The sequence below is a fragment of the Oryx dammah genome, unplaced genomic scaffold (assembly GCF_014754425.2).
Source record: "Oryx dammah isolate SB20612 unplaced genomic scaffold, SCBI_Odam_1.1 HiC_scaffold_4, whole genome shotgun sequence".
In the NCBI taxonomy this organism is placed as follows: Eukaryota; Metazoa; Chordata; class Mammalia; order Artiodactyla; family Bovidae; genus Oryx; species Oryx dammah.
In genome coordinates, this window is record NW_024070188.1 from 545172 (window position 1) to 557489 (window position 12318).

Genomic DNA, 12318 nt, shown 5'->3' on the forward strand with positions numbered 1-12318 from the left:
TGATCACTGGAGCCAGACATCCTGGAAGGTGAAGTCAAGTGGGCCTTAGAAAGCATCACTATGAACAAAGCTAGTGGAGGTGATGGCATTCCAGTTGAGCTGTTTCAAATCCTGAAAGATGATGCTGTGAAAGTGCTGCACTCAATATGCCAGCAAATTTGGAAAACTCAGCAGTGGCCACAGGACTGGAAAAGGTCAGTTTTCATTCCAATCCCAAAGAAAGGGAATGCCAATCCTAGACAGCATATTAAAAAGCAGAGGTGTCACTTTGCCAACAAAGGTTCAAACAGTCAAAGCTATGGTTTTTTCCAGTAGTCACGTACAGATAGGAGAGTTGGACCATAAAAAAGGCTGAGCACCAAAGAACTGATTCTTTTCAATTGTGGTGCTGGAGAAGACTCTTTAAAAAAAGATTACACATTTTTAATTGGAGGATAACTGCTTTACAATATTGTGTTGGTTTCTGCTATATATCAACATGAATCTACCACAGGCATCCATATGTCCCCTTCCTCTTGAACCTCCATTCCACCTCCCACCATGGACTGCACGGATATTAAACCAGTCAACTCTAAAGGAAATCAACCCTGAATATTCATTGGAAGGGCTGAAGCATCAGTTAGATAGCAAGGGTTGGATAGCAAAGGTTAGGAAGGGTCAGAGAGCATCACTGACTCAGCAGACATGAACTTGAACAAACTCTGGCAGATAGTGAAGGATAGAGGAGACGGGTGTGCTGTAGTCCATGGAGTCATAAAGAGTCACACATGACTTAGCGACTGAACAAGGTCAGAAAGAGGAAAAAACTATATCATATTTTAACTCATATATATGGAATCTAGAAAAATAGTACTGATGACCCTATTAAAAGGGAAGAAACGGCGATACTGATGTAGAGAACGAACTTATGGACACAATAGGGGAAGGGGAGGGCAGGATGAATAGAACGGCTTGAGAAAATAGCATTGACGGATATACACTACCATGTGGAACACAGAGAGCTAGTGGGAAACTGCTATATCGCAGAGGAAGCCCAGCATGGCATTCTGTAATGACCCAGAGAAGTGGGATAGGAAGGGGGAGGGAGGCTTGCGAGGGAGGGGATACATATACATATATATATGACTGATTCGCGTTGTTGTAATGGCAGAAACCAATACAACATTGTAAAACAATCATCCTCCAATTAAAAAAAAATAAAATTAAAAACAAATTAATTTTTTAAAAAGGAGCAGGAAACGGCAGATGACCTGATGGTGCTAGACTATGATGCTGCAGTAACTGAGTGGAACACTGGTTTCTTAATTTAATGACAAAAACAATAGGCAATAATTATTGAGCTCAATGTGCTCAGTATCAGTCTAAGCATTTTAGATTATGGTTATAAGGATTAACTGGGGTGGCACGCATAAAATATTTAGAACACACATAATATGCTTCAATTACTGTGAACTGTTATTATTATAATGCTTTCTCTGGATATTAGGAATTGAGGTAATTAGGGCTTCCCGGGTGGCTCAGTGGGTAAAGAATCAGCGTGAAGTGCAGGAGACACAGGAGATGTGGGTTCAATCCCTGGGTCAAGAAGATCCCCTGGAGGAGGGCATAGCAACCCACTCCAGTATTCTTACCTGGAGAATCCCATGGACAGAGGAGCCTGGAGAGCTACAGTCCATAGGGTGGCAAAGAGTTGGACATGACTGAAGCAACTGAGCATGCATGTATGTTAGGGATCCAGGTTATTTCTCATTTTTGAGAAATTAAGAGTTGAAAAAAGAAGCTATTGAAGAGAGTGGGGGTGAAGTTCCCAGTGAAACAGATAGAACTGCTGAGTGAATGAATATCCACCCAAAACTGGGGTGAGCAATCTGCCCTTGTGTTTCACCTTGAAGCACAACTTGCCTGTAAGCAGATAGCTCACACTGAGATGGATGCAGTGACAAAGCAAGAGGGCAAAGGAGTTTAGAGTATAAGCAAGAAAATGAAGTGCTGGAGTATGATTCTGACTCAAGAAGCAAGTAAAATGGAGAGGGCTAATGCTCAGTGAAAGCAGGAGCTTTTCGGCTGTGTTGTTCACCGCTGTCCACCTTCAATGCCTAGAGCAGTGTCTGCAAGAGTTGGCATACAAATATTTAGGGGGCTTAAAAGTAGAGACTGTGGCTTCCCCAGTGGCTTGGCTGGTAAAGAACTCACCTGCCAATTCAGGAGACACAGGAGACGCAGGTTTGATCCCCGGGTTGGGAAGATCCCCTGGAGGAGGAAATGGTAACTCACTCCAGTATTCTTGCCTGGCATATTCCATGGATAGGAGAGCCTGGTGGGCTACAGTCCATGGGGTCACAAAGAGTCGGGCACGACTGAGCAAGCATGAAAAAGTCGAGAGGTGTATCTTTTAAACAATTATTGGCTTACTTATTTTTGGCTATTCTGGGTCTTTTACTGCTGCACATAGGCTTTCTCTAGTTGTGGGGAGTGGAGGCTATCCTTCATGAGGTGCATCGGCTTCTCACTGAGGTAGCTCCTTTTGTTGTGGAGCACGGGCTCTAGAGAACAGGCTCAGTAGTTGTGCTGCACTGGCTTAGTTGCCCCGAGGCATGTGGAATCTTCCTGGAGCAGGAATCTAACCCATGTCCCCTGCCTTGGCAGGCAGAGTCTTACTGGTCCACAAGGGAAGTCCCAAAGGGTGTTTCTTAATGGAAGTTCACAGTTCTACCTATGAAGTTGGTACCTATCTTGACCATAGATAAAACAGACACACCTCTCTACTTCTGGATCTGTGTGAAATCGTCCATAAAAATAAATGAGGAGTCAGTGGGTGGAAAGTTCAGATGGAATGAGAGAGAGGTCAAACTGGAGCAGTTACACAGGCAGGAAGGGAGGAATTCTGGTTGTGGTTAAGGCAGTTATGGGAGCTGGCAAAGTCCAAGGGGTGACTAAGGAGGGAAGGAAGTCGTCAGACACGTCTGAGTCTGAGAACTTGAGGCGATATGTGTGCGAAGTCACTCGAGTTACAGTGGGGAATTAGAACGGAGAAGATGGATGTGTGTCGGGTGGTAAAGCCTGCGATGAAGCAAAGGGCTTGGCAGTGGGCAGAGGAGGAGACCATGTTGGGGAAAGTGGTCTAGCCGAATGGCCCTGAGAGTGGAGGGGTGATTGTCTGGGAGCATCAGTGTGGGGTATGAAGTGACCCCACCAATTGCTGTAAGATAACAGCAGTGAGGAGTGGGAGTGGAGCGCCCAGAAGGCCAGGCTCCTGTTGAAGTAAGGAGGTGCCTGAGGTGAGTGCAGGCTCGTAAAAACCTGAGAATCCCTGGCCTCCATTCACGGTGGGAGGGTCTGACACTGGGGACAAGCCGGCCTGGCTGAGGAGCAGGGACGTACTGAGTGGTGGTGAGAGGCTGAGACTGAGGTGGAAAATCCATGGTCAAGGGCACTGAGCTATGCAAAGTTGATGACTTTCTCTAGAGGAGGGGGCTTGGATGGGTGAGCCCCTTGGCCAGGGAACTGCATTAAAAAAGAGTTCTTATCTAAATGGCTAAAGTAAGTTTTGCTTTTAAAAAGGGTAAATATTTAACTAATCTTAGCCTGTCTTGGGCTTCCCTTGTGGCTCAGATGGTAAAGAATCTGCCTATGATGCAGCAGAACCAGGTTCAATCTCTGGGTCAGGAAGATCCCCTGGAAAAGGGAATGGCAACCTATTCCAGTATTCTTGCCTGAAGAATTCCATGGTCAGAGAAGCCTGGCAAGTCCATGGGTTGGACTTGCCAAGACAGTTGGACATGACTGAGCAACTAACACACACACACACACAGCCTGTCTTATGCGTTACCCACTCCTGATAAATCCTTATTTATTTCTAGTTCCCAAATTAATATCCATTTACATGAAAACAAATTCCATTAAAATGGACTCAGTTAATTTTTTTTTACTATTAGGCATTGAATATATTAATTTTTAAAATATATGCAACAATATTAAATGTATTTGCCTGGAGAATTTCATGGACAGAGGAGCCTGGCGGGCTGCAGCCCATGGGGTCGCAAAGAGTCGGACACGACTGAGTGACCAACACACAACATTAAATGTAGGCCTTGTTTAACTCTATACTCTGAAAGAGAAAAATAAAAAACCACTAAAATGGACTCAGTTACTTTAATATGTTAACACTGATTATCACAACACGACCCAAGGCCACTTCCCTTCATCCTGCAATATGGCTGCTATCTACAAGCACTGCATACCTTATATTTAAGACTGTAGTTACACACAAGTTCTATTTATGTGTACTATACAAAGCTTATATAACTGAACCTTGAACGTAACCATCTGCCTCTTGTCCCAAAAGAATAGTAGAGGCAACAAAACAAAACAAAACAATAACAAAATGAAATAAAGCAGAGGATGTGCCATTATAAGCTAGGAAATCAAGTTCCAATAGAGTGTTACATGGAGAATGGGGCTCTTGTTTTTTTGGTGCCAGCTGCTCTGAGGAATGCAAAATCCAAAAAATTTTAATTGATGACAATAATAGTAATTAACATTTACTGTATGCTAAACTCTATTCCAAGCACTTTCTATTAGCTTATTTAATCCTCACAATAGCCCTATGAGTTAGGTATATTATTTTCCTCTGATTTACAGGCACAGAGAGGTTAGGTTAGGTAGTGAAACTAGGATTGGCAATTAGGCACCCTGCCTCCAGATCCATGTTCTGCTTTTAAACACAAAGAAATGTCGAAGGAGATCTAAAACTGACTTTTCCTAACATGAATGAACATATTTTCGGCGCAAACAGTATTCTGAAAGTCCATTTAATCAAATACAAGACACATTTCATTCATACAAAAATAAACCTTCAACTGGTGAGAAGTGTGAGGAATGGAAATTTTACGTGTGTGCCTCATTCTCTTCCTCCCTCCTATCTAGATTAAGCAGAAAAATCTATGCACTCCTGTGGTTTATCAGCATTGAGCCTTCCTTCCCCCCATCACTTAAAAACATTTGGGGGATATATTAATAGTTGATCTGATTTACAAGTTGTGTTATTTTCAAGTGTATAGCAAAGTGAATCTGTTATACATATACTTATATCCACTCTTTTTTAGATTCTTTCCCCATGTAGGTCATTACAGAATATTGAGTAGAGTTCCTTGTGCTATTCAGTAGGTGCTTATAGTTACCTATTTTATATATAGTAGGGTGTATATGTCAATCTCAATCGTCCAATTTATGCCTCCCTCATTAAGTCTTGGTAACTGTAAATTTGCTTTCTACATCTGTATCTCTATTTCTGTTTGGTAGATAAGTTCCTTTGTATCCCCCTTTTTAAGATTCCACATATAAGCGATATAATATGATATTTGTCTTTCTCTACCTGACTTACCTCACTCAGTGTGACAGTCTCTAGATTAGAGGAATCAGGCTCCCTGACTTTAGAATACAAAGCTACAGTATTCAAGACAGAATACTGGCAGAAAAACAGAAATATAGACCAATGGAGCAGGATAGAAAGTAGAGATAAACCCAGGCACCTACGGTCACCTACTCTGTGAAAAAGGAAGCAAGAATCCACAATAGAGAAAGACAGTCTCTTCAATAAGTGGTGCTGGTAAAACTGGACAACTACATGTAAAAGAATGAAATTATTACACTCCTGAACACCACACACAAAAATAAATTCAAAATGGACTGAAGGCTTAAATGTAAGACTGGACACTATACAACTCTTAGAGGAAAACATGTGCCAAACATACTTTGACATAAATTTCAGCAAGATCTTTTTTGATACACTTCCTAGAGTAAATGGAAATAAAAACCAAAAATAAACAAACGGGGTCCAATTAAACTTAAACTTTCCTTTTGCATGGCAAAGGAAATCATAACCAAAATGAAAAGACAAACCTCAAAATGGGAGAAGAGATCTGGAAATGAAGAAACCAACAAGGAATTCAGTGCAGTTCAGTTCAGTTGCTCAGTCGTGTCCGACTCTTTGCGACCCCATGAATCGCAGCACGCCAGGCCTCCCTGTCCATCACCAACTCCCAGAGTTCACTCAGACTCACATCTATCAAGTCGGTGATGGATCCAGCCATCTCATCCTCTGTCGTCCCCTTCTCCTCCTGCCCCCAATCCCTCCCAGCATCAGAGTCTTTTCCAATGAGTCAACTCTTCGCATGAGGTGGCCAAAGTACTGGAGTTTCAGCTTTAGCATCATTCCTTCCAAAGAACACCCAGGGCTGATCCCTTTAGAATGGGCTGGTTGGATCTCCTTGCAGTCCAAGAGACTCTCAAGAGTCTTCTCCAACGCCACAGTTCAAAAGCATCAATTCCTTGGCGCTCAGCTTTCTTCACAGTCCAACTCTCACATCCATACATGACCACTGGAAAAACCACAGCCTTGACTAGATGGACCTTTGTTGGCAAAGTAATGTCGCTGCTTTTGAATATGCTATCTAGGTTGGTCATAACAAGGGATTAATCTCCTTTAAAATATATGAACAGCTCATGCAGCTCAGAAAAACAAAAAACAAATAAAAAATGGGCAGAAGACCTAAACAGACATTTCTCTGAAGACATACAGATGACTAAAAAGCACACGAGAAGATGTTTAACATCACTATCAAAATGCAAATCAAAACTACAATGAGGTATCACCTCATACCAGTCAGAATGGCCATCATCCAAAACTCTGCAAACCATAAATGCTGGAGAGGGTGTGGAAAAAAAGGAACCCTCCTAGACTGTTGGTGGGAATGCAAATTGATACAGTCACTATGGAGAACAATATGGAGATTCCTTAAAAAACTAAAAATAGAGCTACCAATATTCTTACTCCTGGGCATATTATCTGGGGAAAATCATAATCCAAAAAGATACATGTACCCTCAGTGTTCATTGCAACACTGTATACAATGTCCAGGACATTCAGGCAACCTAAATATTCATCAACAGAGGAATGGATACAGAAGATGTGATACACATATACAATGAAATATTACTCAGCCAGAGAAAAGAATGAAATAATGCCAGCTGCAGCCAACACAATGTCTCCCATCACTTTGGTGTGCATCTCTGAAATCTAGCTGGCTATGTAAAAACAAATGCCTGAAAGGCAAACCAGTCAGGTTACAGAGAATTCTTTCAACCTGAGAGGTTCTTAACACTATAGAAATATACCTTAATTTTAGCTCTCTTAATAAAGAAGCACGACCTATAAAACAAGACCATGTCCTCTTATCCATGATGGAGTGAGTGAGTGGTGAACTTTCAAATTTGTGAAGTCAACAAAAATGATTAAGCATTTTGCAAATAGGAATTTCTCAAATGTAACGCAAAGGTGGCAGTGTTGTGACAAGGAAGGAAGATGGGACTAAAATCTAGAAGAACTCTGGTTAGACTTTAACATGGCTACAGCAATCTTTGGGAACTTAATCTCTTTGGCTTTTGGTTGTTTATATATAAAATGATGCCCACCAGATGGTAGTTTAGTCTCTAAGGTGTTTTAACTGATGTATAACATTATACCTAACATTTTATCAGCTTTTGTTATCTCTTCTGATAAAACTATACACATAGGCGTACAGAAGATACTGCTAATTTCATCTAGGCTTGTTCCAAAACAAACATAAATGATAAGTAAAACATAAATGCTCAGTCACGTTGGACTCTTTGTGACCCCATGGACTGTAGTCTGCCAAGCTCCTCTGTCCACAGGGTTTTTCCAGGCAAGAATACTGGAGTGGGTTGCCATGTCCTCCTCCAGTGAATCTTCTCAACCCAGGGATCCAACCCAGGTCTCCCGCATTGTGGGTGGATTCTTTACCATCTGAGACACCAGGGAAGCCCAAGAATACTGGAGTAGGTAGCCTATCCCTCTTCTAGGGGATCTTCCCGACCCAGGAATTGAACCAGGGTCTCCTGCATTGCAGGCAGAGCCTTTACCAACTGAGCTACCAGAGAAGTCCAAGAATACTGGAGTGGGTAGCCTATCCCTTCTCCAAGGGATCTTCCTGACCCAGGAATCGAACTGGGGTCTCCTGCATGGCAGGCGGATTCTTTACCCACTGAGCTACCAGGGAAGCCCAAGACATATAAACATACAGAAAGAGATTTTAAGGTCAGCTGAAGATTCACTCCTTCAGGCACCACTAAAAAGCTAATTCTGGATGAAAAGTTGTTTTTTTTTTTTTTTAAACACCTACAATGTCTGAAATGTGCAAAGTAAACATACAGAACATAATTTAAATAAAAATATAACTAATAGTCATCTTGTTTCTCCTATTAGATGTAGAGAAGAGAGGACCGGGGCACTACTGAGCGAGAAGACGAGGTAACCCCTGGTGCCTCTTATAAAGCTGTTATACCCATCTTTGTCTTTCCTATTGCTCCTCTCTTGTCCTTGTCATAGCACACCAGGCACAAAGCTTAATTTCCAATATTGTTGACTAATGCAACACCCTGTAACTTTTCTCTAAAACCTTTATATTTTAAGTAGCAAAAAATAACAATGTGTTGTGCTATTTTTATCTTCTTTTCCTCTCTTGTAGGTAATGTATAGAGTAAAAATAAGAGGGGAAATGGTTATAATAAAGACAGCCACCTCAAGGCATGAGGAACAGGGCTAAGATCTATACAAGAACACTCAACCCATGAATCAAGGAGGGATTGTTTTCAAATTTCATTTCCATCTCATTCCATTTCCCAAAAGGAATGAAAATTTTCTTTTTTAACCTACTTTATTGAGGTATATTTTACACACAATAAAATGCTCCCATTTCAAGTGTACAATTTGGTGAATTTTGACAGATGTATACATCTGTGATCCCTAGTCAAGATGCAGAATTTTTCTATCACCCCAAAAAGTACCCTACTGTCTCTGCAGGCAACTCCTTCCTGCCTGTAGCTTCCATGCAATCAACCATCTGCTTCCTGTTATCACAGATTAGTTTTGCTTGTTTAGAACTTCATACTGACCGAAATATACATTAACAGGGTAGTTTCCTTTGTGCCTGGGATTTAGCCATATCACGTGTGTCAGTAGTTACTTTTTATCACTGAGTATGGGTGAATATACCCCAATTTGTTTATCCAGTCATTTGTTGATGGATTGATGGATAGGTTGTTTCCAGTTTTTAACTATGGATATTATGAATTAAACTGCTATAAACATTGTGTGGTACTATGGTCATGCATGTTTAACTTTAAAATATTAATAGATTGCCAGTTTTCCAAAGTACTTGTACCATTTTACACTCTGACCAGCAAAATATGAGTTCTAGTTATTCCATACATTTGCCAGTATTTGGTATCTTTGGCCATTTTAACTTTAGCTATTTTAGTAAGCATGTAATGGCTCATTGCAGTTTTAATCTGCATTTCCTGACAACTACTCTGTTTAACATCTGAGCTAAAATTTGATTATATATATATTTATTTCCCAATTGCAATAGAATATAGTAGTTTCTAGGGAATATCTTTATGATGGCATTTATTTCTGTATTTCCACACTAGATTATTTCAGAGAAGAGGATTATAGAAATCTAATTCATATGTCATGAAAAAAGATCAGTTTATGGAACTAAGTCCAACTTCCAGATAAAACCCGAGTATGCTACAGTGCTTACCCTGAGCGTCCACAAAAATAAGCACCTAGTTGCCCGATGGAGCTATAATATTGCTACCTCTACTGCCACCATCTGGTAATGTTGAAAACAAACTTAAAAGGTTATACTGCTCTTGATCAAGAGAAGTTAAATTTCTAATTCAGCTCTGTTTCTCAAGCATACATCTTTGAAACTACAGAATGCATGCAAAGTGATTTATTCTTTAGTTTTGATTTCTTTTAAAGAAGCATGATAGCAAAATATTTTAATTTTCCCAAATTCAGGGAAGATGCGTTGTGAAGTATTATACATCCTTTTCTATTTGCTGCAAGGCTTTGGACAAAGTATCCTTAGCGCGCTCTACGGATAGCCTATCTTAAGCCTATCTGTGGATAGCCTACCCGTTTCCTAACTTATTAGACTGCTACGACTTCATTGTAGACAACTAACTCTACGGGGGGAAAAAAATGTATGCAGTAACTTTTACTGCACAATTTCAAGATATTCGCTGAGGTATCCAATAATTTCCCTCCGCATACGCAACAAAGTTAACCCCAGTCCTTTTTTTTTGTCTCCACGCCCAAGGAGCTAGCTACCAGGTCACATGCTGGAGGACCAGCAGCTGTGGCAAGCTGGCAGTGACAAGGAGGAAGAGTCTGCGTCTCCGTCCCGCCCTCCAGCCTTCAATTGCAGGTTTCCCCAGGGCGCTTTTTTCCTCCGGGTCCTCCGCTTCGCCCTCTGCCCATTCATTTCAAGGTTCTCTCTCCCAGTTCGTTCTTCCACAGGGTCCCCAGCTCAATACTACGGAAGATCGCCCGGCGCCCAGCAGGTCCGAGCCCGAGCCTGCCGGCTGCACCTGCGGAGACCCCCGGGACTGCACCTGCCGAGGTCCTGCCGGAACCTCCGCCCAGCCCCGGCCTCCCGGCGCCGCTCGCCTCCCGGGCCCGGCAGCGGGCTTCTGGGCATCCGAGAAGTCGGAGGCTTGAGGGGGGCCCTCACCGGGCTCCGCGATCTCAGCCCCCGAGGGCTTGAGCGGCTCTGGACACCCTCCACCTTGGGACGGCCACCCGCCCGAAAACCCCCTGGATCGCGCCGCCACTCACCGGTTTCCGCCCGCGGGGCGCGCCGCAGGAGCGGTGTGCGGTCCGAGCCCTCCTCGCCGTCGCTCGGGGCTAAGTCCGAAACCGGGGACTTCATGATGCCTTCAGGGAGCTACGGCGCAAACGTGCCCGGCGGAAAAGAGAGCTCCAGCCGGACCGCCGAAGCCCCCCGCCCCGGGCCGAGGCGGCCAGGCTGAGCTGGGCCGCTGGCACCGCCCCCAGTCTGACCCCGCCCCCCGGCCACGTCGGTCGCAGGCTCCGCCCCAGGGAGGCCACGCAGGCTCCGCCCCCGCCGCCATCTTGAGGTCGGGCCACTTGGCGGCAGGTGGGGCGGGGACGGCCGGGTTCCGGAGCCCTGGCTTGTTGAGGCGCGGCGGACGCCGAGTTGTTGGGCCCGCCAGCTGTAGGCTCGCTCTGTCGCTGGTGTTCTAAAGACTAGTGTTACCCTCCCTTGCACTCCCTGGTAAAGCTCAGAGAACAGCGGGGACTGGGAACCTTGAGGCGGAAGACAGGAGCTTAAATTGTGCATCGCTAAGGAGAGAACTTGGCGTGGATGGCGTGGATGGACGTTCCGTTATAGTAGTAATTTGCCGTGAAAGTGAAAGCCGCTCAGTCGTGTCCGACTCTTTGCGACCCCTTGGACTATCCAGTCCATGGAATTCTCCAGGCAAGAATACTGGAGGAGGTAGCCTTTTCCTTCTCCAGGGGGTCTTCCCAACCCTGGGATCGAACCCAGGTCTCCCTCATTGCAGGCGGATTCTTTACCAGCTGAGCCACAAGGGAAAATTGCCATGGCTATTAGCAACCCCAGTTCTTTCTGCTCATGACAGCATATTGTTCCTAGGATCGCTTTGAAGGTGGAAAACAGGCAATAGATACATTGATTGCTATGTAATTGCCTACTTTGCAGTCAAAATACCCAGTTATCAGCAATTTCCTATAGTTCACCTCTATGCAATCATCTAACGTAGGTCTCCAAAGGTCTAATTCTAACAGGTTTTCCTGGCATTTGCTGACTCTAAGGGAGAAGCGCTAGGAAAATGCACTATCTTGCCTTGGGGTGTGTGACCACTGGGAGTAATCCTGGGAACTGGAGATTAATGAGATATAAAGCAGATGACCTTGTAGCGGGGAAGAACTCACAAGCCAACAGTTGAGTCAGCAAGGTCAGGTGCTTGGTGAGGTCCGCGTGAGAACAAATGAGAGGGGTCACCTTTGACCAGAGGGAGGGTGGCAGTTACTGAAGGAATTCTTACCCTCTGCATGGGTAAAGGCTAGGAAGGTTATCACGTTAAAACTAGGACGAATCAGACCTACTTTCTGAAATTATGTAGATTTTAAACTCTGAGGCGGATTCTGGCCTGTCAGAATTCTGTAGTGTTAGGAAGTTCACAAGTGGCTACACTTTGAATTGCAAGGTTATAAAGGACTTGAACCAGAAAGATTCCAACAAAAACTTGAAAGCTTTCAAACCAGAAGAGGTCCTTTTAAAAAAAATAGAAAACCCTACCCTTTTTATTTTAGAAGTTTTAAGTTTAAAGAAAAGTTGTGGAGATAATCCAGAGAGTTTTGCATACCATTTGTCTTTTTTGACATATAGCTGATATCTTAGGTTG

The 12318-nt window shown here is 43.5% G+C and overlaps 1 protein-coding gene across 3 annotated transcripts in view; it reads right to left on the reverse strand.

The window, feature by feature from the left end:
• SLC17A5 (solute carrier family 17 member 5) overlaps window positions 1-10946 on the reverse strand; it is an 89511-nt gene extending 78565 nt beyond the window's left edge. For 2 of the 3 annotated variants that reach the window (XM_040239041.1, XM_040239043.1), the window contains exon 1: window positions 10706-10946. In XM_040239041.1, the coding sequence (XP_040094975.1) occupies window positions 10706-10799 (94 nt within the window). In that variant the 5' untranslated portion in view covers window positions 10800-10946. Of the gene's footprint in view, window positions 1-2193; window positions 2245-10705 lie in introns of those variants that run through there. The other variant, XM_040239042.1, reaches the window with a different exon arrangement.
• Between the last annotated feature and the right edge of the window lie 1372 nt (window positions 10947-12318).